The 25530-nt window shown below is 46.3% G+C and overlaps 1 protein-coding gene across 1 annotated transcript; it reads left to right on the top strand.

The window, feature by feature from the left end:
- The first annotated feature begins 2354 nt into the window (after positions 1 to 2354).
- Positions 2355 to 17172, top strand: RPL5 (ribosomal protein L5). Its single transcript, XM_040406690.1, has 8 exons — positions 2355 to 2487; positions 4371 to 4440; positions 4520 to 4635; positions 7933 to 8067; positions 11042 to 11244; positions 13357 to 13534; positions 15351 to 15439; positions 17014 to 17172. Exons 1-8 carry the CDS (start codon positions 2485 to 2487, stop codon positions 17111 to 17113), a joined length of 894 nt encoding a protein of 297 aa, XP_040262624.1. The 5' UTR covers positions 2355 to 2484; the 3' UTR covers positions 17114 to 17172.
- The last annotated feature ends 8358 nt before the right edge of the window (positions 17173 to 25530 follow it).

The raw sequence follows: 25530 nt of genomic DNA on the forward strand, positions 1-25530 counted from the left end.
GCTGGGGGTGAGCACAGAACGGCGATGGTTCCCTGCTGGGGGTGAGTACAGAACGGCGATGGCCCCCTGCTGGGGGTGAGCACAGAACGGCGATGGGCCCCTGCTGGGGGTGAACACAGAACGGCGATGGGCCCCTGCTGGGGGTGAGCACAGAACGGCGATGGCCCCCTGCTGGGAGTGAGCACAGAACGGTGATGGCCCCCTGCTGGGGGTGAGCACAGAACGGCGATGGTTCCCTGCTGGGGGTGAGCACAGAACGGCAATGGTTCCCTGCTGGGGGTGAGCACAGAACGGCGATGGTTCCCTGCTGGGGGTGAGCACAGAACGGCGATGGCCCCCTGCTGGGGGTGAGCACAGAACGGCGATGGGCCCCTGCTGGGGGTGAACACAGAACGGCGATGGGCCCCTGCTGGGGGTGAGCACAGAACGGCGATGGCCCCCTGCTGGGAGTGAGCACAGAACGGTGATGGCCCCCTGGGGGGGGTGAGCACAGAACGGCGATGGTTCCCTGCTGGGGGTGAGCACAGAATGGCAATGGTTCCCTGCTGGGGGTGAGCACAGAACGGCGATGGTTCCCTGCTGGGGGTGAGCACAGAACGACGATGGCCCCCTGCTTCACTACTGTATTCTACTGCATCTCTATCCTGAGAATGCTGATACAGTCGAAATGGGGAAATCCTGCAGCCCTCCTGAGGTAGAGGTAGACGTCTGGGATTGTCTCGCCACTACAGGGACTTTTAGGAGGCTGGCTGCAGCAGTGTGCCACACGGACAAAAACGTATGGCAAAATCGCATGTTTTATTTTTACTTCAGTTTTGCAATGCCATTATTGGCTGCACGACATTTACAGGTCAATATCTGCATTGCAAAACTGTGGCACAGTAAAACTTGTGTTGTTTCGCCATTTTTGCTGCCTTAGTGATCAGTGCACAGCCACAGAGGCTGTACCCCTCTCATCATACATTTCTAACTAGTCTTATAAACAATAGTGTCGGACTGGGGTGCCTAGGCCCCACCAGTAACATTTATCCTGGGGGCCCAATGTACAGCTACATGCAATACCTGCTCACACAGCGACAGGCGGCAGCATGACGTTACGAGATGATTGATCATAGGTGTCCCTGCCCCGACTTCAAGATGGCAGGTCCCTGGGGAAAGAGGATGCTTGCTGGTTTGCCTTCTATACCTAGAAGTAATCTCAACCACCTAATGCATCTATAATAATAAACTGAGTATTTGATGTGAGCATACGCTGGTTGAGGTGCTGTATGCTGCCCTCAGTCTACTCTATCATGTGCCCCTTGTGCAGGGGGTGGGGGGTTAGGGGCCCACCTTGCTCAGGGGCCCACCGGGGGATTCACCTGTTCCCCTGTGGGCCAGTCCGAGTCTGCTTCTAAACAGAAGTGATATTTCCTAAAAACTATAACATAAAATACATCCAGTATCTTCTAGAATCTACCTAATGTTCAGGCAGAAGAACAATCTACATGAAGCGTTGATCTGTCTAATCACGTAGTGGAAAAACCGGCAGAAACACTAAGGCTGCGGCTACACAATGACATTTGCCGCGCAACTATTTGTCGCAGTAACGTTGCGCGACAAAGTTTATAATGTTAGTCTATGGTGTCGCAGCATGTCGCGGTGCAACACAATAGGCTAGGGTTATAAAATATGTTGCGCGACATTGGTGCAACATGAATGTCGCGCGACACATTTAACAGTGTAGTTGTACCTTATATGTCTCACAACACATCGCCGTGTAGCCCTAGCCTAAGGCCTCGTGCACACGGCCGTTGTTTTGGCCCGTATCCGAGCCGCAGTTTTGGCGGCTCGGATGCGGACCCATTCACTTCAATGGGGCCGCAAAAGATGCGGACAGCACTCCGTGTACTGTCCGCATCCGTCGCTCTGCTACGTGGCCCCGCAAAAAAAAAAAATATATAACCTGTCCTATTCTTGCCCTACAAGAATAGGCAGTATTATTAAAGGCTGTCCGTGCCGTTCCGCAAATTGCGGAATGCACACGGACGCCATCCGTGTTTTGCGAATCTGCAAAACACACAATGGTCATGTGCATGTAGCCTAAGGGGGAGATTTATCAAAACTGGTGTAAAGGAAAACTGGCTTAGTTGCCCATAGGAAATAATTACAATAGACCTTTCAATTTCCACAGCAATCGGAATCTGATTGGTCACTAAGTAAAAAGCCAGTTCTCCTTTACACCAGTTTTGAGAAATCTCTCCTAAAGTGCTTTAACACACATTGTAATAAAGCAGTCCACCACCGGATGGCAGCACTTCAGGCAGCGCACACTTTTCATCAGACGTGGCTTCCCATCTTGCCTCTGTGAAACGCTCAATCGGCCTGCGCGGCAGCCTACATACTGAGCATGCGCACTCTGTACGGCCTTTTCCCAGTTCTCCAGCGCCCTAACCAGCGCTGTGACTCTCCGGTCCTAGCCTTGACGGGACAAAATCCGGCGAAATGGTCAGTACCGCGGCTCGATACCGCCGGCAATCGGTGTCTGAGTGTCCCCTGCTGTGTGCCCGCTGCTCTACTGGCGCGGGGCCGCTATTTTAGACGCGGATGACAGTAGATTGTGCCGGTGTCCGCTCTGCCTCCAGCGTGGCCTAATGGCTGCGGCGGTGTCGGGCCGGCCGGCTGTGTGGCCTCCTGCTGCCGCTGCTCGGGCACTTCTGCCCCGGCTGTCTGCTGCTGTTTATGGGACATGTGTGCAGCATTCTGTAATCTAGTGGCTTCTGTGTGGAGGTGTCTATGGGGCTGCTGCATGGGGGCAGGGCAGGCTGCTGACACTGCTGTGTGCATTCTGTGTATTCTGTCTGTATTACCTGTATATTCCGTGTTCTCAGTGTGATCTATGGAGAGGTTAGGTGGTCTGTGATCCTGGGTGGGGGGTACACATACCACTAGGCCCTACTAGGGCTTCAGTGCTTGGTCACATTTGCAGGACCTCACCTGACACCTGAGCGCGGCGCTTGTGCTCTTCATTCATCGATTCCTATTAGTAGTAAAAATTTTCTTAGGATTAGCGATGAGCACATTTCTTAGTAAATTCTGATTTGGCCAAATTCTGGGGTCTCCTAGGACTGTGTGCAACGCGTTTCAAGCTGTTTAAGATTACCAAGGCCGTCATTGGCACTAAAGTGACAGTGACATTATATGGCTGCTGGTGGTAAGGCTGGGTTCACATCTGCAGTCTGTTCCAGTGGAGCAGTGGGCTTCTGGAGGTAGCTGGATACTGCCGTGCACTGCCGGACCCCTCTTTACTGTAATTTTGCGTTACAGGTGCGGACCCGTTCATTTTCAATAGGGCCGGAATGTGCTGTCCGCATCCGCACTTCCGTTTCCCAAAAAAGTAGACTAGAACATGTCCTATTCTTCGCAATTGCAGACAAGAAAAGGCATTTTCTATGAGTGCTGGCACGCACATTGCCGGTGTCTGTGTTTTGCGGATCCGCAAAACACATACGGACATGAGAATGGACCCTAATGGGATCCGTCCGCTTTTGGCATATAGGCCACATTTCCAGTAGACAAAATGTGCTTAATTAGCCTGAATCTCCAACTGTTTGGCATTGTCCCACGTTTTTTGGAAACTTCTGGTCAGATTTGATTTTGGAGTCGATTTGCTCATCTCTTCTTGGGGGGTCATTTGTGCCTCTGGAAAAATGGCGGCCATAACACGAGCAGTGGCGCAGTTTGTGGGCAACCAAGCACTATGGTCATGTATGTGATGTGTGTTTTTAGGGTTTGCACCAGAAGCCCTTAGAGTGCACATGCATAGGGTTACATTAGACAGGCCAAACGAGGGTCCTTCTAGTCTGTGTCCATATCGTGCCACGGAAAGGTATGGAATAGTGCCGTAGACTCTGCTGTTCCATGCAGATGTGTCCAGTAAACGGGCAGTAATTGTGTATACTGTTCTTGGCACTAGGGCCCTATAGGTGCCACTGTATGACACGTTTAAACTGCGCCTAAATGTATTAGAGGTTATTACCGTGACATGAACGTGGCTGTGGTTTTAGTGACGCCTTAGGCTCTGTTCATGTGGCACTTGGCCTATACATTGGAGGTGTGCACCCGTAGTATGTCCCCGGATGTCTACTAGGAAAGAACAGGCTGAAAGGGCCTGTCATGCGAAAGGTCCTCTATGGCTACAGTCAGCGGATGCACCAGAAGCACATGGTCACTTGAGCAGTGTGAACACGGCCTTACTGTTCCTTTGATCATAAGTATTGGTTAGAATGAGGTGTAAGGCTTTCTTGCGCAGGTCACATAGACTGTATTCTACTCTAGGTGTCCATATGAGTTTAAGGAAATTGTTACTAACTTCTTTGTAATACTTCTAGGGGTTCGTGAAAGTTGTGAAGAACAAGGCTTACTTCAAGCGCTACCAGGTCAAGTTCCGCAGAAGGAGAGGTGAGTGGGGGAGGGTGTCTTGTGACATCTTAGATGTTGGTTCCTACATAAAACGTTGATTTTTATTTTTTCTTTACAGAGGGCAAGACTGACTACTTTGCCCGTAAGAGACTGGTTGTCCAGGACAAGAACAAGTACAACACCCCAAAGTACAGGATGATTGTCCGCGTCACCAACAGAGACATCATTTGCCAGGTGAGTCTGTTTGGTGTGGCGTCGCCTACTTCTCTCTCCATGGCTGTGTTTTTTGTTTTTTTTCTCCTAAGATAAGAACCTCAGAGACTGGGAGTCTGTTTGTGGAGAATTATGTGGAGCCCAGAGGAGCTAGAAACGTATCGGAGCTTAAAGGGGTTATCCTTTTCTATGGGTCGCCTGTCCTTAGGATAATCAGCCAGTATCAGATTGGTGAGGGTCTGACTGCAGCTTGCAGCGTTCGGGTGTCCGCCTGGCCGTGCGGAGCCAAACGGATCCGTCCAGACGTACAATGTAAGTCAATGGGGACGGATCCGTTTGACATTGACACAATATGGTGCAATTTCAAACGGATCCGTCCCCCATTGACTTTCAATGCAAAGTCAGGACGGATCCGTCTGACTAACTTTTAGACTTAGATTTTTTTCTGAAATATAATGCAGACGGATCCGTTCTGAACGGATACCATAGTTTGCATTATAGGAGCGGATCCGCTCCGAACGCAAGTGTGAAAGTAGCCTTAATTAAAATGCATAATGCGTTGGAGGCTGCGTTTGGAGCCTCTGTAGCAGATTCTTTCAAAAGACCGGACAAAAGCCTTATATGCCGCACTTTTGTGTCCGGTAAAAAGACGGGATCCCGAACAGAAACTGAACAGATCCTATCAGTCGGAGTCTGTTCAGCTTCTTCCCAGTGGGGTGACGGAAGGAGGGGGAGCAGGGTCACCAGGGACCAGTCACATGAGTCTGCGGCTCCTGACCTCTCCCGCAGCCCTGTCATGTTTCTCAAGGTCCTCGGGTAGCGCGCCCCACTCTCCTTACTACAGTTACCCCAGGAGCCGGCCCCTCCTCCTTCCCTGCTGCAGGACCTGTATAGCTCTGGCGCGTGCCTATACCAACCAATAACAAAGCTCCTTGCTTTGTTATTGGTTATTTCTGGCACAGATGCTCATTCACAGCATTAATGAATCGCAAGAAAAAGTGAGTGCTGGTCTTGTCTTCATACTTGCACTAATAAATGTGGGGGAAAAGTCTAAGGCGTATTTGTACGCCTTAGACTTTTTACTGGGATAAAACTGGCCTGAGCAGGCATCTGACGCTTGTACAGGTGTTATTACGACCTCTGGGCGGGGCTGTGTAGGTCCAGAACTATGAAACGGCTTGGCAGGGTTTCAGACCCCTGCTGATCCGCTATGGGTGGTCTATCCATCTGACCCCTAAATCATAGTGAATGATTCTGTGACTTCCATCCCGACTGCTGGTCTACGCTTCTGTACTTGATGCAGTGAGTACAGGACAGTGAATCAGAGTTTGGGGAAAATGCTTCCCTGGGAATGGCGTACTTCCACTCGCTCAGATGCGAGTAAAGCTACTTTCACACTAGCGGCACAGACCTCCGGCAGGCTGTTCCGTCGGATCCGTCCCGCTGCTAGTGAACGTGTGCCCCCAGACTGCCGCTCCGTCCCCATTGACTATAATGGGAGCGGAGGCTGCCGGAATAAAACTACATGTCTGACATTTATTCCAGCAGCCTCTTGCTGTTACTCTGCCCCTCCCCCATTAGTCAATAGGGACGGAGCGGCAGTCCGGGGGCACACGTTCACTAGCGGCAGCACGGATACGACAGGCTGTTCACCTGACGGAACGGCCTGCTGGATTTCCATGCTGCTAGCGTGAAAGTAGCCTTAGACACCGCTGCAGAGAACAGTCACTTCAGAGAGGGCTCTTCTGCATTTCAATCCGGTCTGAGTGAGATGCTGTCCCATCAGAAGCTATGGTGCAGGGTGGTCTAATGAGATCGCACTGCATCAAGAGTCTGACAGGATGTCACATCAGTGAGTGAAAAAGAGAAGCGACTATCCACACCCCGGCTTCTGGGTGGAGTACCCTTTTAAGTGAATGTTCACTGTAGTTGACAATTGGGGTTAGAATGAAGCTGATTTCTACGGTTATGGCTCCTCTAGTTTCAACCTCTTATTGTAGCCGTGGGAAGTTCTGTGCGGACCCTGCAGTGACCATAGATGCTGTCTAAATAGACGGTCATGTCAACATGGTCGCGCCACGTGAGTAGAGCAGCTTTACAAGCAGCTGTGGCTTTGAGGGTGATCTCCCAACCGTAGAACATCTGACATCTGTATGGACAGATGTGCCAATTAAACGGCTGCCCATGTAGTCGGCATAAATGTACCACACGGCTGCATGCCCTAGTATTCCCTAATTTAGCCTGTATTGAGAAGACACCTGTAAGAGGCTGCATGAAACTTGATTTTCAGATTCATATGTGACCAGGACTCATTGCAACCCTTGCCATTTGTGTACTGAATTAAGGCATCCTATAAACCTAGGATGCATTAAAGGGACTCTGTCACCACTTTCTAACCCCCCCTTTTAAAAGTATTGTTATCTCCATTGCGCCCCTGTGATTACAAAGGTGTTGTTAGAAGATAAATTCGCCGTCTCCTTTTGATAAAAAGAGCTTTTATCTAACCTGTCAATCTTCTTGATAAGGTGCCCAGGGCGTTTCTGTTGGTCTCAAGCTGCCGCCCGCCGCCGCCGCTGTTGGTGCCCAGCTCCTCCCCTGATGCTTTCAGCGCCGCCTGAATATAATGAAATACGCCTCCGGCTCTCGCTCAGTGCCCCCTCCTTTTAAAAGATCCCGCGCGTGCGCACAGGCCTGTGCCTGATGCGCCCGTGCGGACATTTACAATCAGCCTCATTGAGCGAAGTGCGCATGCGCGCACTTCGCTCAACCTCCTCATCAGACGAGCACTGCAGCCGGCCGGCTGCAGTGCTCGTCTGATGAGGAGGTTGAGCGAAGTGCGCGCATGCGCACTTCGCTCAATGAGGCTGATTGTAAATGTCCGCACGGGCGCATCAGGCACAGGCCTGTGCGCACGCGCGGGATCTTTTAAAAGGAGGGGGCACTGAGCGAGAGCCGGAGGCGTATTTCATTATATTCAGGCGGCGCTGAAAGCATCAGGGGAGGAGCTGGGCACCAACAGCGGCGGCGGCGGGCGGCAGCTTGAGACCAACAGAAACGCCCTGGGCACCTTATCAAGAAGATTGACAGGTTAGATAAAAGCTCTTTTTATCAAAAGGAGACGGCGAATTTATCTTCTAACAACACCTTTGTAATCACAGGGGCGCAATGGAGATAACAATACTTTTAAAAGGGGGGGTTAGAAAGTGGTGACAGAGTCCCTTTAAGCATTACATTCTTGTACTTGACTGAGCTGCTCTAATAAATGTGTATTTAAACCTGACTGGTGGTCGTTATACATATGACTCTTCTTTCTTGCAGATTGCTTATGCCAAGATTGAAGGTGATACAATCGTCTGTGCCGCATACTCCCATGAGCTTGCCAAGTATGGCATCAAGGTTGGGCTGACAAACTATGCTGCAGCTTACTGCACAGGACTGCTGATGGCCCGCAGGGTATGTCACTCGAACGATGGGAGTACAACTATTTAGTATTGACTACAGTGGGCTGATGCTGGATTACACTTCCAGAAGGCATTAACGGTGTTATCTTGTGGGAGTTGCTTGTCCCCCTATCCATGAGATTAAGTAGTGCCTGATTGCCCAGTGTTGCTTTGTAGAATGGAGTGGCAGCCATTCAATTCTGTGGGACTGCCGGAGACACTGCTCCTTTTAACTTTGGGATCTGTGGGTGTACCAGTGGTCAGACCCCCCCATAGTGTTCCCACCTAACGGACAACCTGTCTTAAGAATGAATTTGGGTTAGTAGCTGGATTCACCCACTTGGGTGGATTTACTCACTGTGTAGGTGTTGTAAACTTAGCCAGGCTGTTTAGACCTGCACAAAATTTATGACTGAGCTTCAGGCTGAATGGTAGATGTGTTGTATAGCTAGACACATTCGTCTTAGGCCTCATGCACATGGCCTTTTATTGTGGGTCTGCAATACACTGGCACCGGCTGTGTGCACCCCCATCATGGATGCAGAGCCATTTGTAAAAATTGCGGTCCCTAATGCACGGAACGGCCGTGTGCATGAGTCCTTATGTTGAAACTAGGCCTGAGCAAATCTACTTTCAGATCATAGATCCCAAGTCTTGCAGTTAAACATCTTGTTTTTAATGTTTTTTTCTGTACTGCTTTAAAAGGTGTATTGACTCAGTGGAGCCAAACTTTGTCTTGCCAGAAGTTGTGTGACACTTCAGAAAAATCTGAAGTGGGCTTTGGTACCGAGGTACCAGCTAGTTCCAAACCCCACTTCGGATTCCTATTTTAAACAGTTTTTTAAATCCGTAGAATCCAAGAAGCCAATACATTTTAATGCTGTACGGAAACAGCATTATTAACAAAGATTTTGAACGAATCAACATATTCGGTTCTATGCCCCATTGTTGGGCTAGGTGCCAGTTTCTCAAAACCTAGAAGTGCCGAAGTCCTCTACAGTTTACACCAAAGTCTAGGTCAGGGATCAGCAACCTCCTGCACTCCAGGTCTTCTGCAACTACAACTCCCAGAAAGCTATGTTCACATTGAGTTTTACAGCAACTGAGGTGCTGAAGGTCAATGATCCCTGATCTAGGAGCACTGACTTTAGTAAATGTGAGCCACTGGGTTTTCTAACACTTATGGCTTTTTCTGGTGCAATGCTGCTGCCAGATGTTTCTTTTAAAGTCCACAGCTCACGGAGTAGTCAAAATGCAGAGTCTTTGGCATAGGTGGCATGGAAATGCTTTAAAAAGTCTATATTGCTATAAAACTTGAAAAATTCCACATAGGAATATAGCTAAGGCCTCTTTCACACTTGCGTTGTCCAGATCCGGCGTGTACTCCACTTGCCGGAATTACACGCCGGATCCGGAAAAACGCAAGTGTACTGAAGGCATTTGAAGACTGAGCCGTCTTCAAAATGCGTTCAGTGTTACTATGGCAGCCAGGACGCTATTAAAGTCCTGGTTGCCATGCGGGAAGCGGGGGAGCAGTATACTTACAGTCCGTGCGGCTCCCGGGGCGCTCCAGAATGACGTCAGAGCGCCCCATGCGCATGGATGATGTGATCCATGCGATCACGTGATCCATGCGCTTGGGGCGCCCTGACGTCACTCTGGAGCGCCCCAGGAGCCGCACGGACGGTAAGTATACTGCTTCCCCGCTCCCCGCTACACTTTACCATGGCTGCCAGGACTTTAGCGTCCTGGGAGCCATGGTAACCATTCAGAAAAAGCTAAATGTCGGGTCCGGCAATGCGCCGAAACGACGTTTAGCTTAAGGCTGGATCCATGCCTTTCAATGGGCATTAATTCCGGATCCGGCCTTGCGGCAAGTCTTCAGGATTTTTGGCCGGAGCAAAAAGCGCAGCATGCTGCGGTATTTTCTCCGGCCAAAAAACGTTCCGTTCCGGAACTGAAGACATCCTGATGCATCCTGAACGGATTTCACTCCATTCAGAATGCATTAGGATAAAACTGATCAGGATTCTTCCGGCATAGAGCCCCGACGACGGAACTCTATGCCGGAAGAAAAGAACACAAGTGTGAAAGAGCCCTAATTCATGAATATACTATTTATTGCACAGTGAAGCCATACCTGCTCGCTAGTAAAGGCTACTTGCCATCCAGATAATGTCAGGAGCTGGAGGGTTATGACACGAGAATCTTTCAATTTGTGACTGAGCATGGCAGTTTGGTTGGGTGAAGACTTTTCTAGATGGCAACAAGGCTTCACACTGCAATAAAATTTAGTATACCTCGTAGTTTGCTGTATTCCCCTTCTCACTCCTTTGTAGATATTGTACATAAAGCAGTTAGCCCTTTTAAGATTTTTTAGTTTTTTTTTTTAAGTTGAGGCTCAGTCTGTGATTGTCAGTATAGATTCAACAGGTCACATATTACGACAACCAGCTTTCTTAGGATGTGCTCATGAGCACAGATTACTGACTAAACCCTTTAGCGGAGTTGTAATGTGATTTAGGTTGGATTTACATGGCAACTTTTATCTGTGGTAACACCACTCTTGTCACCGCCAAACTCAAAACGATGGTACTGAATAGGGCTGCTGCATAACTTGTTACTGCCACCCCAGAATATTAAAGATCTAGCACTGCTGATTTTTAATAGTTTGGGGATGCTGCAAGCCCATTGAGTTCCATTTTTAGGCTGCATTTATAAAGTGATCTTTAGTTGCATCACTCCTGTTGTGGCCTAAGCTGCCATGTAGCTCCAGCTTCATGCATCAAGACAGACAGACCCTCAGTGGTGTCACATCTAGGTGGATTTTTCTTTTTTTCTTTCCAGAGTATTGGTAATTTTTACTCCATAGTTTAGGTTGGAGAAAACGTGGCTTAGTCTCAGGACAGAATCTTGGCATTGCAGTCTAAAGAATCAAGACTAGGGACAGATAACCCGTCCTGTACTGACTGTTGCCTTTCCTTTAGCTTCTAAACAAGTTCGGCCTTGACAAGGTCTATGAAGGCCAAGTGGAAGTTACTGGTGACGAGTATAATGTGGAAAGCATCGACGGACAGCCTGGCGCATTCACCTGTTACCTGGACGCTGGTCTGACCAGAACCACAACTGGAAACAGAGTATTTGGGGCTTTGAAGGGAGCTGTTGATGGTGGCCTCTCCATTCCCCACAGGTAGGTAGTGCTGTAACTAAAACGGGCGACGTGTACATTGTAACATTGTGTGACTGCTACAAAAGGAAGAAAATCCCTTTATTGTCCCTCAGTGGGGAAATTTTGGCATAACAGCAGCCAATCACATTCACAACAGGAGCAAAATAAGATTAATTAGAAATTAAAGAGTAAAGTACACAAAAAACAACACAATTTACCCAGAAAAACACAATACTGCTAGAGTCATAATTTGATTGTCAAGTTCACTTTTACCAGATGCCTTGGCCATTGTGGCAATTCAGGTTTCACACTTAATGTTTAGATTGCCGTTTGAACCTCAGTGCATGTTCACACTAAAAAGTATTCTTGCCACTGCAAAAGGCCCATGTGAGCATATGCTTACTCTACACTTCTCCAGTTACTGTCGGTGAAGGTTTAGTCCATGTACATTACTTCCTGTGGACCTTTTGGGTTGTTGACGTCCTCGAGATTTCATGCAACCTAATGTGTTCTGGCGAAATGGATGAGCTTGTACAATGGATCCATGCGGTTATAAAAATGAACCTGCATTGTGGATTTAAAATCTGCAGCATGTCAATTTAGTCTGAATTCACCCATTGCGTAGCAGAAGATAGGAGTCAGATCCACATGCAATTCATGTGGTTTGTCCTGTGTCGCTGCACCCTTAAAATGCATAGCCAGTGTAGCCTGGGCCTTACAAGCCATTCGTGAATCGTCCCAAGATGTATCTCCTAGTAGCAAGTGATTTTATGTGAATTAAATTTTTGGGCAATAGGAAATATAATATCAGGAACAATTCAAAGTATTGAAATCTGTGCAAATGTATCTTGTAGTGGTGTAGAAGTAGCTGCTGACCACACTTATCATTCAAGCCACTGTATGGCCTAAGTGATGGTCTTTGCATGTCATCAGACCTTTGCACGACCCCAGCGGGCAGTTTTATTTGCAGGTCCTTCCTTCAATTTAGCTGGACCCAACAATACTGGTAGCGGTGAAATTGCTACACTGCTGTAAAATGGTGACTGAAATAGTGGGTTCTCTAGGTATTGGTTTCCAGTGTACTGAAGTTTATCTTCAATTTATTTGAATGTTGGCTAAGCTGCCGTAGCCCGGCCACTACAGAGTGTGGAGCAATCTGCTTCCAGCTCCGTATACTGCGGCTGCCACGTCAGCTGATCAGAAGTATGCTGGATTTCAGACCCTCACCGATGCGATATTGGATAGGTAATCGGCTGTAGCCTGGAGAACCCACTTTAACCTATTAGTAGCGTGGGATTTATTTCCTGAATGCTTTGCTTTTATGGCTTCATGTCACTTGTCATGAGACTTGTAATGGAAGGTGTGTGTTTATTGGACCTGCTACTTCTCCTGACAGGTCTGTATCAGACTCTTGTATTCCCCATATTCTGCATAATTTTTCTTAGATCTGTCCCTTTAATTCCTCCTAGAAACTTGTGAATAAATTGACCATTGGTGTTACCAGTTATGGTGCGCCTCTGAAAGTTTGATACTGTCCAATGCTGACTTGTGACAATTTTTTTTTTATAAGACCAACCAACACAGTTGATCTATACATTTCTAGGAGGGATAACAGGAATGATACAGGTCTGGACAGTTCCTTGGCCAGACCTGTTACTTACCTGCTTCCTGGCACTGGCTCAGTGCTCCTTCTCTCAGCCTTTGATGATCCGCTGGGCTCCCTCGCTGAAAACATCCAGTTTATCGCCTGCAGCCAATCACTGGCTGTGACCGGTCTCCTTGTCATGATGTAAGGGGAGCTGGTCACCACTGTGGCCTGTAATTGGGTGCAGGTGTCAAACCAGATGTTTTTAGACCTAGAGCATTGCAGGCCTGTGGGAAGAGGAGCTGGCACCAGGAAGCAGGTAAGTAATCTTCCCTTTACAGGTCCAGCTATGTTAGAAACCTATACTTACACCACCCCTTTAAGCCACTCTTTAAAAACATGTATGTACTCTCTACATCCTAATGTCAATGGTTTTTGTAGAAATTGTGACTTGTTCTAAATAGAAGCTACAGTGTCTTAGTACTGCTGTTTTCTAATCTTGTGTATATATCTCTCAATGTCTTGCATAATTCATTTTTCTTCCTTAGCACAAAACGATTCCCCGGCTTCGACTCGGAGAGCAAAGAGTTCAATGCCGAAGTCCACCGCAAACACATACTGGGCCAGAACGTGGCGGAGTACATGCGCCTCTTGATGGAGGAAGATGAGGAAGCATACAAAAAGCAGTTCTCTCAGTACATAAAGAATGGCATCACAGCAGACCAAGTATGTGTGGTTTACTCGTTAGGCACACTTATGTGCCTTCTGTGTAATATGTATCATGGTCTGCATGCTTGCAAACCGCAATCCTCAAGTCGTAGACTAGACCTCTTCTGCTCTCCATATTTGGCCCTGGAGCCTAGGAGGTTGCTGGTACTACTGTAAATCTCCTTTTGCTATATAACGTAATCGGAACATGGCACTTACAAAGCTGCAATGTAAGTCCTGACCGAGACTGTAGTCTTTCTGCAAAAAATCCTAGTCATTTTGCTGATCCGACTCAGATTCACAGGCTTAAGAATGTTTTCTGCCAGTAATAATGTGCCATACCGGCATGACTGATGCAGCTATCCTGAATCATGGTCTGTACTTTGACACCACCAGTTGGTGATGCTGATGTGGCATGTCATTACTGGTAGGCTAAAAAGGGGAAAGCAGTCGGCACTCCTCTGGCAGAGTCGTGGTGCACGCGTCCAGGGTATGAAAAGCCCACTTACAATATAGAACAGAAGACCGGCACTTCACAGGTGGAATCTTCAAACTTTTATTTCAGCATAGGAGGAAATAGCACAGATGCGACACGTGTTTCGGCTCAGGTGTGAGCCTTTGTCAAGCATAATGAACTATTGCATGAAACACATTTAAATAGGCCGCCTACATGGGCGTCGAACGTGATGAAGTCACATCACCATGGGAACGGAGATACAAATCATAAGGTGCAACAATTCTCTACATTGTTGCAACAAGGTACTATGCTGTATGTGATACAATTACATCTTTAAGAGTATTACAGAAAAGAGAAATCAATAGTAGACATGGGATACAATAAATCTAGAAATTACAATAAACATATTCAATAAATTTATCATTACATTGAATATGTTTATTGTAATTTCTAGATTTATTGTATCCCATGTCTATTGATTTCTCTTTTCTGTAATACTCTTAAAGATGTAATTGTATCACATACAGCATAGTACCTTGTTGCAACAATGTAGAGAATTGTTGCACCTTATGATTTGTATCTCCGTTCCCATGGTGATGTGACTTCATCACGTTCGACGCCCATGTAGGCGGCCTATTTAAATGTGTTTCATGCAATAGTTCATTATGCTTGACAAAGGCTCACACCTGAGCCGAAACACGTGTCGCATCTGTGCTATTTCCTCCTATGCTGAAATAAAAGTTTGAAGATTCCACCTGTGAAGTGCCGGTCTTCTGTTCTATATTACTGGTAGGCTGTAAGACTTCACCTCAGTTTAGTCCTTGTGACAGGCCTTGTATTACTTGAGGCTTTTCCAACTTTTTACTAAACTTAAGATTATTTTCTTGTCCCCCTTTTCCTTTGTTCTCTTGATTTTAAAAATTATGTACTTGACCTCCAGAAATGGAAACATTGGTGTATTTTGGCCTTACTTATTCTGCACCATTAGGATCCGCAAAACACTGGCAATGTGCATTCCGCAATTTGTGGACCGCACATCGCCGGCGCTATAATAGAAAATGCCTAATCTTGTCCGCAGTTGCGGACAAGAATAGGACATGTTCTATTTTTTTGCGGATGCGGACAGCACATTCCGGCCCCATTGAAAATGAATGGGTCTGCACCCGTTCCGCAAAATCGTGGCATGGATGTGGACATGTGAATGGACCCTTATCCTCATTCACCCCAGCACTCTTGTCGCTCTATACACCGATGAGATGGTTAATCTAAATATTAAGCTGTAAAATTATTAAAAAGCCATATAACTAAACCACTATGATGATGCGCTTTCATGATTGCAGATCTTGCTCTTTTTCTCACAATTCTTTGATTTGACAGATGGAAGAGATGTACAAAAAGGCTCACGCCACTATCAGGGAAGACCCAGTCCATGTAAAGAAACCAGAGAGAGAAGTCAAAAAGAAGAGGTAACTTTTTATGGCTGACTATTTCATCAAACTTGGCTTTGGGGTTTGCTTTGCAGAATGATAGCCCCGTGCCACTGGTGGATCCGCCAACTATAATGGGTTATATGATTTGCCTTTAGGTGTTCCTGTAACAATCCGTGGACATTAAAGGGTTTCTACCACTTTGTTTTCACATAATTAGCTGTCAGACACTAGCGATCCGCTAGTGTCTGTTCTACCAAACAATCCTAATATAATAGCTTTTGGGGCAGCCGTTTCGCTAAAAAATTAACTTATATTGATATGCTAATGAGCCTCTAGGTGCTATGGGTGTGTCATTAGCAAATGCTGCCGCCCAGCGCGTCCCTCCAGCCCGCCCATCTCCTCCGGAATGCGATCCTCCGAATTCTCGCGCATGCGCCGTGTGCGTCTGTATTCGGCGCATGCGCAGTGAATGTCTGACCGCTTTCTGCACAGACATCTCCACTGCGCCTGTTCCTCGGAGCACTATGATGTAATCGGCGCAGTGGATATGTCTGAGCAGAAAGCGGTCAGACATTCACTGCGCATGCGCCGAATACATACGCTCACAGGGAGGATCGCATTACGGAGGAGATGGGCGGGCTGGAGGGACGTGCTGGGCGGCGGCATTTTGTGAAGGTAGACTGAGCCTCTAGGTGCTAATGACGCCCCCATAGCACCTAGAGGCTCATTAGCATATCGATATAAGTTCTTTTTTTTGCGAAACGGCTGCCCCAAAAGCAATTATATTAGGATGGTTCGGTAGAGCAGACACTAGCGGATCGCTAGTGTCTGAAAGCTAATTATGTGAAAACGAAGTGGTAGAAACCCTTTAATGGCAAATGATGTGTATACATACAACACCTTATTCCCTTTGGCTCCCTTGTCTTCCATTTTGCCCTTGAATTCAGTGACATGTGAAAGAATAAGATATGACCTGAGATTACTTTCTCACACTTTGTGAAAGCTCATGTATTTCACCTTTAAAGGAGTTGTCCAGCCCTTTTTATATTGACACCCTTGCTGATAAGTTTAGAAGATTTTTTTTGCCAGAATGACGCAGCTCTGCACATTGTGGAGTGGAGGTAGCTGATTACAGCAGCACTGCTACCATTCACTTCAATGGGAGCAGGGCTGCAGTAGCCAGCTCCATCCACTACAGTGTAGTACCAAAGCTACTCTTGAAGAGCTGATCGTCAGTGTTGGACCCCTGAGGATCAGATATTGGTTGTATCCTAAGGATAGGCCATCAATGTAAGGAGTGGACAACTTTAGGCATTGCAAATGGTAAAATGCATGGTGAAAATCAGCTAATTCTCATCACCACAATGAGCATGCTGTTTATTTGAAAATCTGCAGCTTGCTTGTATTTCCTTGCATTTTTTTTCTTTGTACATGCAGATGGGATTTTTGAAAACCATCCACATGTATTCTGTGAATTGTTACAGATTTGCAGTTTGGAATCCCCACTACATCTTTGAAAATTCTGCCGTGTCTAGGCCAGACCTTATGAGCTTTAATATCCAGCTCCATCTCACAGCATCCTTATAATAACCATTCTCCTTCTATTCCAGGTGGAATCGTGCCAAAATGTCTCTGGCACAAAAGAGAGACCGCATTGCCCAGAAAAAAGCAAGCTTTCTCAGGGCTCAGGAGAAGATGGCAGACAGCTAAATTGGGTGTTTTGCAGTTTTCTACACACAGCTCATGAAAATAAATCTATTCACATCAAACTTTTCTTTACTGTGGTTTTTTTCAATTTCATCCACCATGACTGCTATACCTGAGATTGACCCCTTGACCTCTGTAGGGGCAAAAGCAGTTTAAAAGCCCCCACCCACTCTCACCCTTCAGTGTTTCCTGTCCCTACGGGGCACCTCAGACTTCAGGCTCCTCTCTTAAAGTAAAAGAGCAGGTAATTCAATATGCTTCTGCCTCCACTGTTCCCTGCTCCCAGAGATGCAGCATGTCTGCTCCTGAAGCCCCTGGAAGTCAAATAGAAAATGCAAATTCAGCTACTCCTACTGTGAGTTCCCCTGTGGGGAAAATATCAGCTTTTTTCTGTTTCTAAAATTCTGATACCTGGTTGCTCTTCTTTTTTTTTTTTTTTTATAGGGAGTTAGAGTCTAAGGTTAAAACCAAATACACAAGATGCGCAAAAAGACTCCCTGTAAATTATAAAAAGAAACTGCAAATCTTGCATTAGCGAGCTTGTAAAGGAAGAGCAACCATCTATCCTGTTGGAGGTTAAATCCATGATTCAAAGTTAATTAAATCCTCCCTGGTCTCCCTTACGCCTGTTCCTCCTACGCCTCTTGCTAAAAAATCCAGGTTGTCGGTTCTGATGCAGAGGACATGGACAAGGAGGCTTCCACCTCTAGACATAATATTGAAGATGATATATTGTCAGAGGGGGGAATTGTGGAAGACTCAAATACCCATAGTAGCTCTTAACTCCTCCATATCCTCAGAGGAAAAGTAATATTTATTTAAGTCCAAAAACCCTGGTCGGTACAAAATGAGATGTTTGGGGAACTACATGCAAAAAAAAATTCCACATAAACATTAAAGAAATGATAATGGATGGATCCAGAAATAAGGCTGGGAGTCTAAGGAGCTTAAAAACAGGCTGACCAAGCTAAAGTTAAAATCTTTAATGAAACCCACAGGATTGACGTTCAGGTGGCAAAAGTTGTCAAAACTTTCCTACCATTTGAGGATTCGTCACAGTTAAGGATCCCATTGAGCGTAAAGCAGATGCTTTCCTGAGGAAATGCTGGGAAGTCTGTTTGGGGTTAAGACAAACATAGCGGCAACCTCTGTGGCCAGCGCCATGTCGTTTTGGCTTAGGCCTCTTTCACACTTGCGTTGTCCGGATCCGGCGTGTACTCCACTTGCCGGAATTACACTCCGGATCCGGAAAAACACAAGTGAACTGAAAGCATTTGAAGACGGAACAGTCTTCCAAATGCGTTCAGTGTTACTATGGCACCCAGGACGCTATTAAAGTCCTGGTTGCCATAGTAGTAGTGGGGAGCGGGGGAGCAGTATACTTACCGTCCGTGCGGCTCCCAGGGCGCTCCAGAATGATGTCAGAGCGCCCCATGCGCATGGATGACGTGATCACATGATCCATGCGCTTGGGGCGCCCTGACGTCACTCTGGAGCGCCCGGGGAGCCGCACGGACGGTAAGTATGCTGCTCCCCACTACACTTTACCATGGCTGCCAGGACTTTAGCGTCCCGGCAGCCATGGTAACCACTCTGAAAAAGCTAAATGTCGGCTCCGGCAATGCGCCGAAACGACGTTTAGCTTAAGGCCGGATCCGGATCAATGCCTTTCAATGGGCATTAATTCCGGATCCGGCCTTGCGGCAAGTGTTCCGGATTTTTGGCCGGAGCAAAAAGCGCAGCATGCTGCGGTATTTTCTCCGGCCAAAAAACGTTCCGTTCCGGAACTGAAGACATCCTGAACGGATTTCTCTCCATTCAGAATGCATTAGGATAATCCTGATCAGGATTCTTCCGGCATAGAGCCCCGACGACTGAACTCTATGCCGGAAGACAAGAACGCAAGTGTGAAAGAGCCCTTAACTAATTGGAGGACAACCTAACCTAAACTCCTAGAGAAGAATTCTTAAACTCCATCCCCCTTCTTAGGTCGGCCACAGCATTTCTGGCCAACGACTCCACAGAATCGGTCAGATTTGCTGCTAAGGATGCGGCTCTATCAAACTCTGCAAGAAGAGCACTTTGGATGAAATCCTGGGAAGGTGATGGTACCTCCAAAGCAAAATTGTGCTCTATTGCCTTTTCAGGCGAATATGTATTTGGGCCTGTACTAGACGCAATCTTAGAGAAGGCGGCCGACAAAAATAAAGGGTTCCCAGAGGAGAACAAAAAGAAACATTTCATCCCTTTAGTTCAGTCCAGATTATATAGGGGAAAGGGCAAAACGGGACGATGGAGCTATCAGAAAGAGGGCAAAGGTAGGGGGTTCCTTTAATCCACAGAACGATAAACAATGTTGCTAGGGTAGGAGGAAGGTTGAGGAATTTTCTGTCTCAGTGGGAAGCCGTAACCCAAAATCCCTGGGCTCTAGACATCACAAAAAATAGTTACAGGATAGAATTTTCCTCAACCCCTCCAAGAAGATTCCAAATCGCATCCCACAGTCAGAACGTGTTATAAAAAATTTGCAAGGGGGTCCTAGACTTAAAAAATAAAAATCAGGAGTAGTGGTAGAAGTTCCCGAACCGGAAAGAGGAAGGGGCTTTTATTCAGTTATTTCTAGTCCAGAAACCCGACTGTTCTTTCTGTACTATTATAAATTTAAAGGGTCTCAACAAATCAATAACTTACAGAAAATTCAATCTCAAATCATCATTAATCATTCCCTTAATCAAAAAAGGAGCCTATATGACATCTGTCAACCTAAAAGATGCCTACTACCATGTCCCCATCTAGCAAAAATTGCAAAGATACCTCAGATTTGCTCTAAAAACAAAGCGGGCTTAATCGATCATTTTCAATTCACTGCTCTGCCATTCGGTATATCATCCGCCCCAAGGGTCTTCACGTAGCTGGTAGTAGAAATTATATTTCCCCTCAGATTAGAGGGGCTACAGATTTTTCCTTACTTAGACGATTTCCTTTATAGTAGGAAATTCAGAGATGAAAAGGACCAGACAAACCTGGAGACGAGTCTCGGAATTAGGCTGGTTAATAAACTTAAAAAAACTTGCCTAATACAGTCGTCAGAAACTAAGTTCTTAGGGGTAATGCTAGATTCAAATTCCCAAACATCGCTACCCCAGGAAAAGATGGAGTCTTTCAGGGGGAGAATAAGAAACTTCCAATCTCAAACAGTGCTCTATCAGGGGAGCCATGAGCATCCTGGGACTGATGACATGTATTACAGCAGTAGCATGGTGTCAAGCTCACACCCAAATAACACAATCCTGAATTCTAGGGAAATGGGACAAAAAAACTGTCCTCCCTAGACAAGAAGATTAAACGTCCCTTACCACGTAAAGTTAGATTTAAACTGGTGGAAGGAAAGGGAGAATTTATCAAAAGGTGTAGCCTGATAGTGCCAGAAATACAAATTATGACAGACTCGAGCAGTTCTGGATGGGGGTGAAAAAGTGGCCTCAAGCTGGCAGGGAAAGTCGTCAGACGATGTAAGAAACAGATCCGAGAACTACGAGCAGTCTGGGAGACCCTAAAAGTATCTCAAGACATGTTACGCAGGAAGCATCTAAAAATATTTTGACAATACCATGACCGTTGCCTATTTAAAACGTCAAGGAAGCACAAGATCTTCAAGCTTAAGATTGCTAGCAAAAAAAATATTTTTGGAGGCAGAAAGGAGCGTCCTTTTGATTTACAGCATCTATCTCGAGGGATCAGAAGACATGGAGGCAGATTATCTGTGCAGAAGAACATTAGACCCAGGGGAGTGGTCATTTAGCTGAGAAATTTTTCAGAGGATTTCTGAAAAATGGGGCATACCACAAATGGACTTGTTTGCCTCAAAAACAAATGCAATAGTAAGGTGTTTCTGTTCCCTAAATCCCAGAGAAGAGCCTTGGGCAGTAGACACCTTCTCAGTAAAATGGACATGGGATCTAGCATATGCATTTCCTCCATGGACCCTAATCCCTCGGGTCCTGCAGAAAGTATTAACTGACCCAGTAACAGTGATACTAATTGTCCCCTACTGGCCCAAGAGAAGCTGGTTCTCCATCCTAAAGTAAATGGCTTTGGAAGAACCTTGGAAAATACCATTGCAAAAGGACATTCTGTCACAGGGCCCAATTCTTCATCAGAATCCCAGCCTTCTTAAACTTTCAGCTTGGATCCTGAGAGAAAAGTCTTGAAGCAAGGGGCTCTTGGATAGTCATAAATACACTGAAGGCTAGTAGGAAGGTCACCTTGGCTGTATAACTTAAAATCTGGAAAAGATATTGTAGTTGGTTTGGGGAAGTTTCCCTGGATAGGTCATCCCCATGTATCCAGAAAAATTTAGTTTTCCTTCAGAGGGGGTTGGATCTTGGTCTTGGACTAAGTACACAAAAGGTCCAGATCTCCGCCTTGGGGGCCTTCTACGATATGAACCTAGCCGATCATAGATGGATAAAACGATTCATAAGAGCCGCATCCAGATTGAGACCATCCTCAACGCCAAAAGTTCCCTAATGGGATTTAAACGTGGTTTTAAGAGGATTAATAGTCTCCATTTACCCCTATATCGGTCATTTCAATCAAACACCTTTCATTTAAAACAGCGTTCCTGATAGCTTTAACATCAGCTAGACACCTGGGAGAAATTCAGGCCCTCTCCTGCAGAGAAACCTATATTTCCATATTCCCTGACAAAATAGTGCTAAGGTTAGAACCTGGCTTCCTTCCAAAAGTGGTCTCTGGTTTCCATAGAGACCAGTAAATGATCTTGCCTTCATTTTGTACAAACCCTGACAGAAGAACAGTTCCATCTACTAGATGTAAGGGAGACAATTATCCAGTATCTGGCAGCCACTAAAGAATTTAGGAAGGATGACAACCTTCTGATTCAGTTTGCAGGTCATCATAAATGGAAGGTTTCCAAGGCTTCCATTGGTCGTTGGATAAAAACCATGATATCCTGATGTTACTCCATTATGGGGCTTACAAGTCCTAACATTAGAGCCCATTCCACCAGGGCAATGGCATCTTCTTGGGCAGAAAAAGCTGGTGTGTCTCGACAAAATTATTAATGTCACTACTTGGGCAAGTATAAATACGTTAATTGAGCATTATCGTCTAAACGTCTCTGCTTCTACAGTAGCCCCCCCTACCGTTTAACCTGTTAGTTCTCAGGTGTAGCGTCATGGTGGATGAAATGGAAAACCGTAATCAGACTAACCGGTAATTGTTTTCTTGAATCCACCATGACGGCTCATATATACCCTCCCTTAATTATTCAGATAAGGAGTATGAAGAAATACACCTTTTTTTTTTCATGCACCAACTTAGGTAATTTGTAAACATTGAAGGGTGGGAGTAGGTGGGGGCTTTTAAACTGTGTGTTCCTGCCCTTACAGAGGTCAAGGGGTCAATCTCAGGTGTAGCCATCATGGTGGATTCAAGGAAACAGAATTACTGGTAAGTCTAAGGCTACTTTCACACTCGCGTTTGGTGCGGATCCGTCATGGATCTGCACAAACTCATCAGTTCAAATAATACAACCACATGCATCCGTTCCGAACTGATCAGTTTGTATTATCTTTAACATAGCCAAAACCCGTTTTTTTTTTTGTGCCAGATCGTGTCAGTGAAAACGTAAGTCCCCATTGACTTACATTGTGTGTCAGGAGGGATCCGTTTGCAAGCAGCGTTTTGGTGTCCCCCCTCCAAAGCGGAATGGAGGCTGAACGGAGCCAAACTGATGCATTCTGAGCGGATCCTTATCCATTCACAATGCATTAAGGGCAAAACTGATTCATTTTGGACCGCTTGTGAGATCCCTTTATCGGATCCCGCAAACTGAAAGCAAAACGCCAGTGTGAAAGTAGCCTTATTACGTTTTTTTAGGTCGTATGAGGTGTTATGGTCAGTTTACATGGCCCAATGGAGCAGTTGATTGTTTGGAAGACAGAATTCCATCCCAACAACTGCCTATCAGTGGAGGAGACCACTGTATTTACATGCACAGTCCTCTCTACTGTATGGAGACAAGTGATGGCTACCGCTATCTGGGCAACAGATCACTGTTCATACAGCACAATCTGCTGGCCACAACTGATAATTTGGGTATCAACATGAACAATTGCTTCACCCAATGAAAAAGCATTTCACGCATTCATCGGCTGATCGGCGACACCTTTCCCTGTGCAGGTTATCGGGAATGTTCAGCCCTGACAATCGGGCGGTGTAAAGCCTTAATTATTTTGTTAGTATGTGAAGTATTCCTTTGAAATCTCCACCCTGTTCAAGATTGTATAACAATATATTTCAAAAATTCCAATAGCTTTTCAAATGGCTAGATCCTTCTAAATATTACTTCTCAGATTCTTGTAAACAGCATGTGTTGCCTTTTGGACAAACCATATAATTTGTCACCGGCAATAGCTGGCTTAGTTTATGCGCTTTTGTTTCTGTGAAAAGCAACTGTTCCCTTTTTCTACTGAACGGGGGCTTTGGGGAAATGTTAAATATCGGGCTTATTCAAAGGGTTTTCCATCAGTTTCACCACCAAGACAGGTGACTGCGTGAGCAACACGTGTTCATTGGTAGAACATGGTAATGACTAGTATTGAGTAGTTTTGTTCAAAACTTCAAAATAATACCGTACGGAGATTCGTCTCTGTACAGTATTAGAATGTATGGGCTCCGATGAGCCCAAGTTTTAGTTGAAAGTAATAAAACCTCAACTCTGTATTTTTCAGTTGACAGTTGTCTAAGTTTTTCATAGGGAATTATATCCCCCTCTTGCCATATCTGGCCTAGTTTACAGTGGGATGCGAAAGTTTGGGCAACCTTGTTAATCCTCATGATTTTCCTGTATAAATCGTTGGTGGTTACGATAAAAAATGTCAGTTAAATATATCATATAGGAGACACACACAGTGATATTTGAGAAGTGAAATGAAGTTTATTGGATTTACAGAAAGTGTGCTATAATTGTTTAAACAAAATTAGGCAGGTGCATAAATTTGGGCACCACAAAAAAGAAATGAAATCAATATTTAGTAGATGCTCCTTTTGCAGAAATTACAGCCTCTAAACGCTTCCTATAGGTTCCAATGAGAGTCTGGATTCTGGTTGAAGGTATTTTGAACCATTTCTCTTTACAAAACATCTTTAGTTCATTCACGTTTGATGGCTTCCGAGCACGGACAGCTCTCTTTAAGGCCTCATGCACACGACCGTATTTTTTTGCGGTCCGCAAAGCGGGGTTTTGTTTTTCCGTGATCCGTGACCGTTTTTTCGTCCGTGGGTCTTCCTTGATTTTTGGAGGATCCACGGACATGAAAAAAAAGTCGTTTTGGTGCCCGCCTGGCCGTGCAGAGCCAAACGGATCCGTCCTGAATTACAATGCAAGTCAATGGGGGACGGATCCGTTTGATGTTGACACAATATGGTGCAATTTCAAACGGATCCGTCCCCATTGACTTTCAATGTAAAGTCAGGAGTTAATATACCATCGGATCAGAGTTTTCTCCAATCCGATGGTATATTTTAACTTGAAGCGTCCCCATCACCATGGGAACGCCTCTATGTTAGAATATACCGTCGGATTTGAGTTACATCGTGAAACTCAAATCCGACAGTATATTCTAACACAGAGGCGTTCCCATGGTGATGGGGACGCTTCAGGTTAGAATATACTAAAAGAACTGTGTACATGACTGCCCCCTGCTGCCTATCATTGGTGGCAGCGGAGTGTACCGATCGGAGTCCCAGTTTAATCGCTGGGGCTCCGATCGGTAACCATGGCAACCAGGACGCTACTGCAGTCCCGGTTGCCATGGTTACTTAGCAATTTGTAGAACCATTATACTTACCTGCGAGCTGCGATGGTCTGCGTCCGGTCGGGAGCTCCTCCTACTGGTAAGTGACAGGTCTGGCCGGGAGCTCCTCCTACTGGTAAGTGACATGACCTGTCACTTACCAGTAGGAGGAGCTCCCGACCGGACGCAGACCATCGCAGCTCGCAGGTAAGTATAATGTTCTACAAATTGCTAAGTAACCATGGCAACCGGGACTGCAGTAGCGTCCTGGTTGCCATGGTTACCGATCGGAGCCCCAGCGATTAAACTGGGACTCCGATCGGTACACTCCGCTGCCACCAATGATAGGGGGGGGAGATTTTAATTAGGAGGGGGAGGGAGGGGAGAAGGCCCACTGGCCACCAACGAGTTAACTACAGGGGAGGGAGGGGGGGGGGGCCCACTGGCCACCAATGAGTTAACTACAGGGGAGGGGGGGCCCACTGGCCACCAATGAGTTAACTACAGGGGAGGGGGGGGGGGCCGGCCACACTGGCCACCAATGTGTTAACTACAGGGGGGGGGGGGGGGCTGCCCCCTGCTGCCTGGCAGCACCTT

Source organism: Bufo bufo, chromosome 9 (genome assembly GCF_905171765.1).
Source record: "Bufo bufo chromosome 9, aBufBuf1.1, whole genome shotgun sequence".
Lineage (NCBI taxonomy): Eukaryota > Metazoa > Chordata > Amphibia > Anura > Bufonidae > Bufo > Bufo bufo.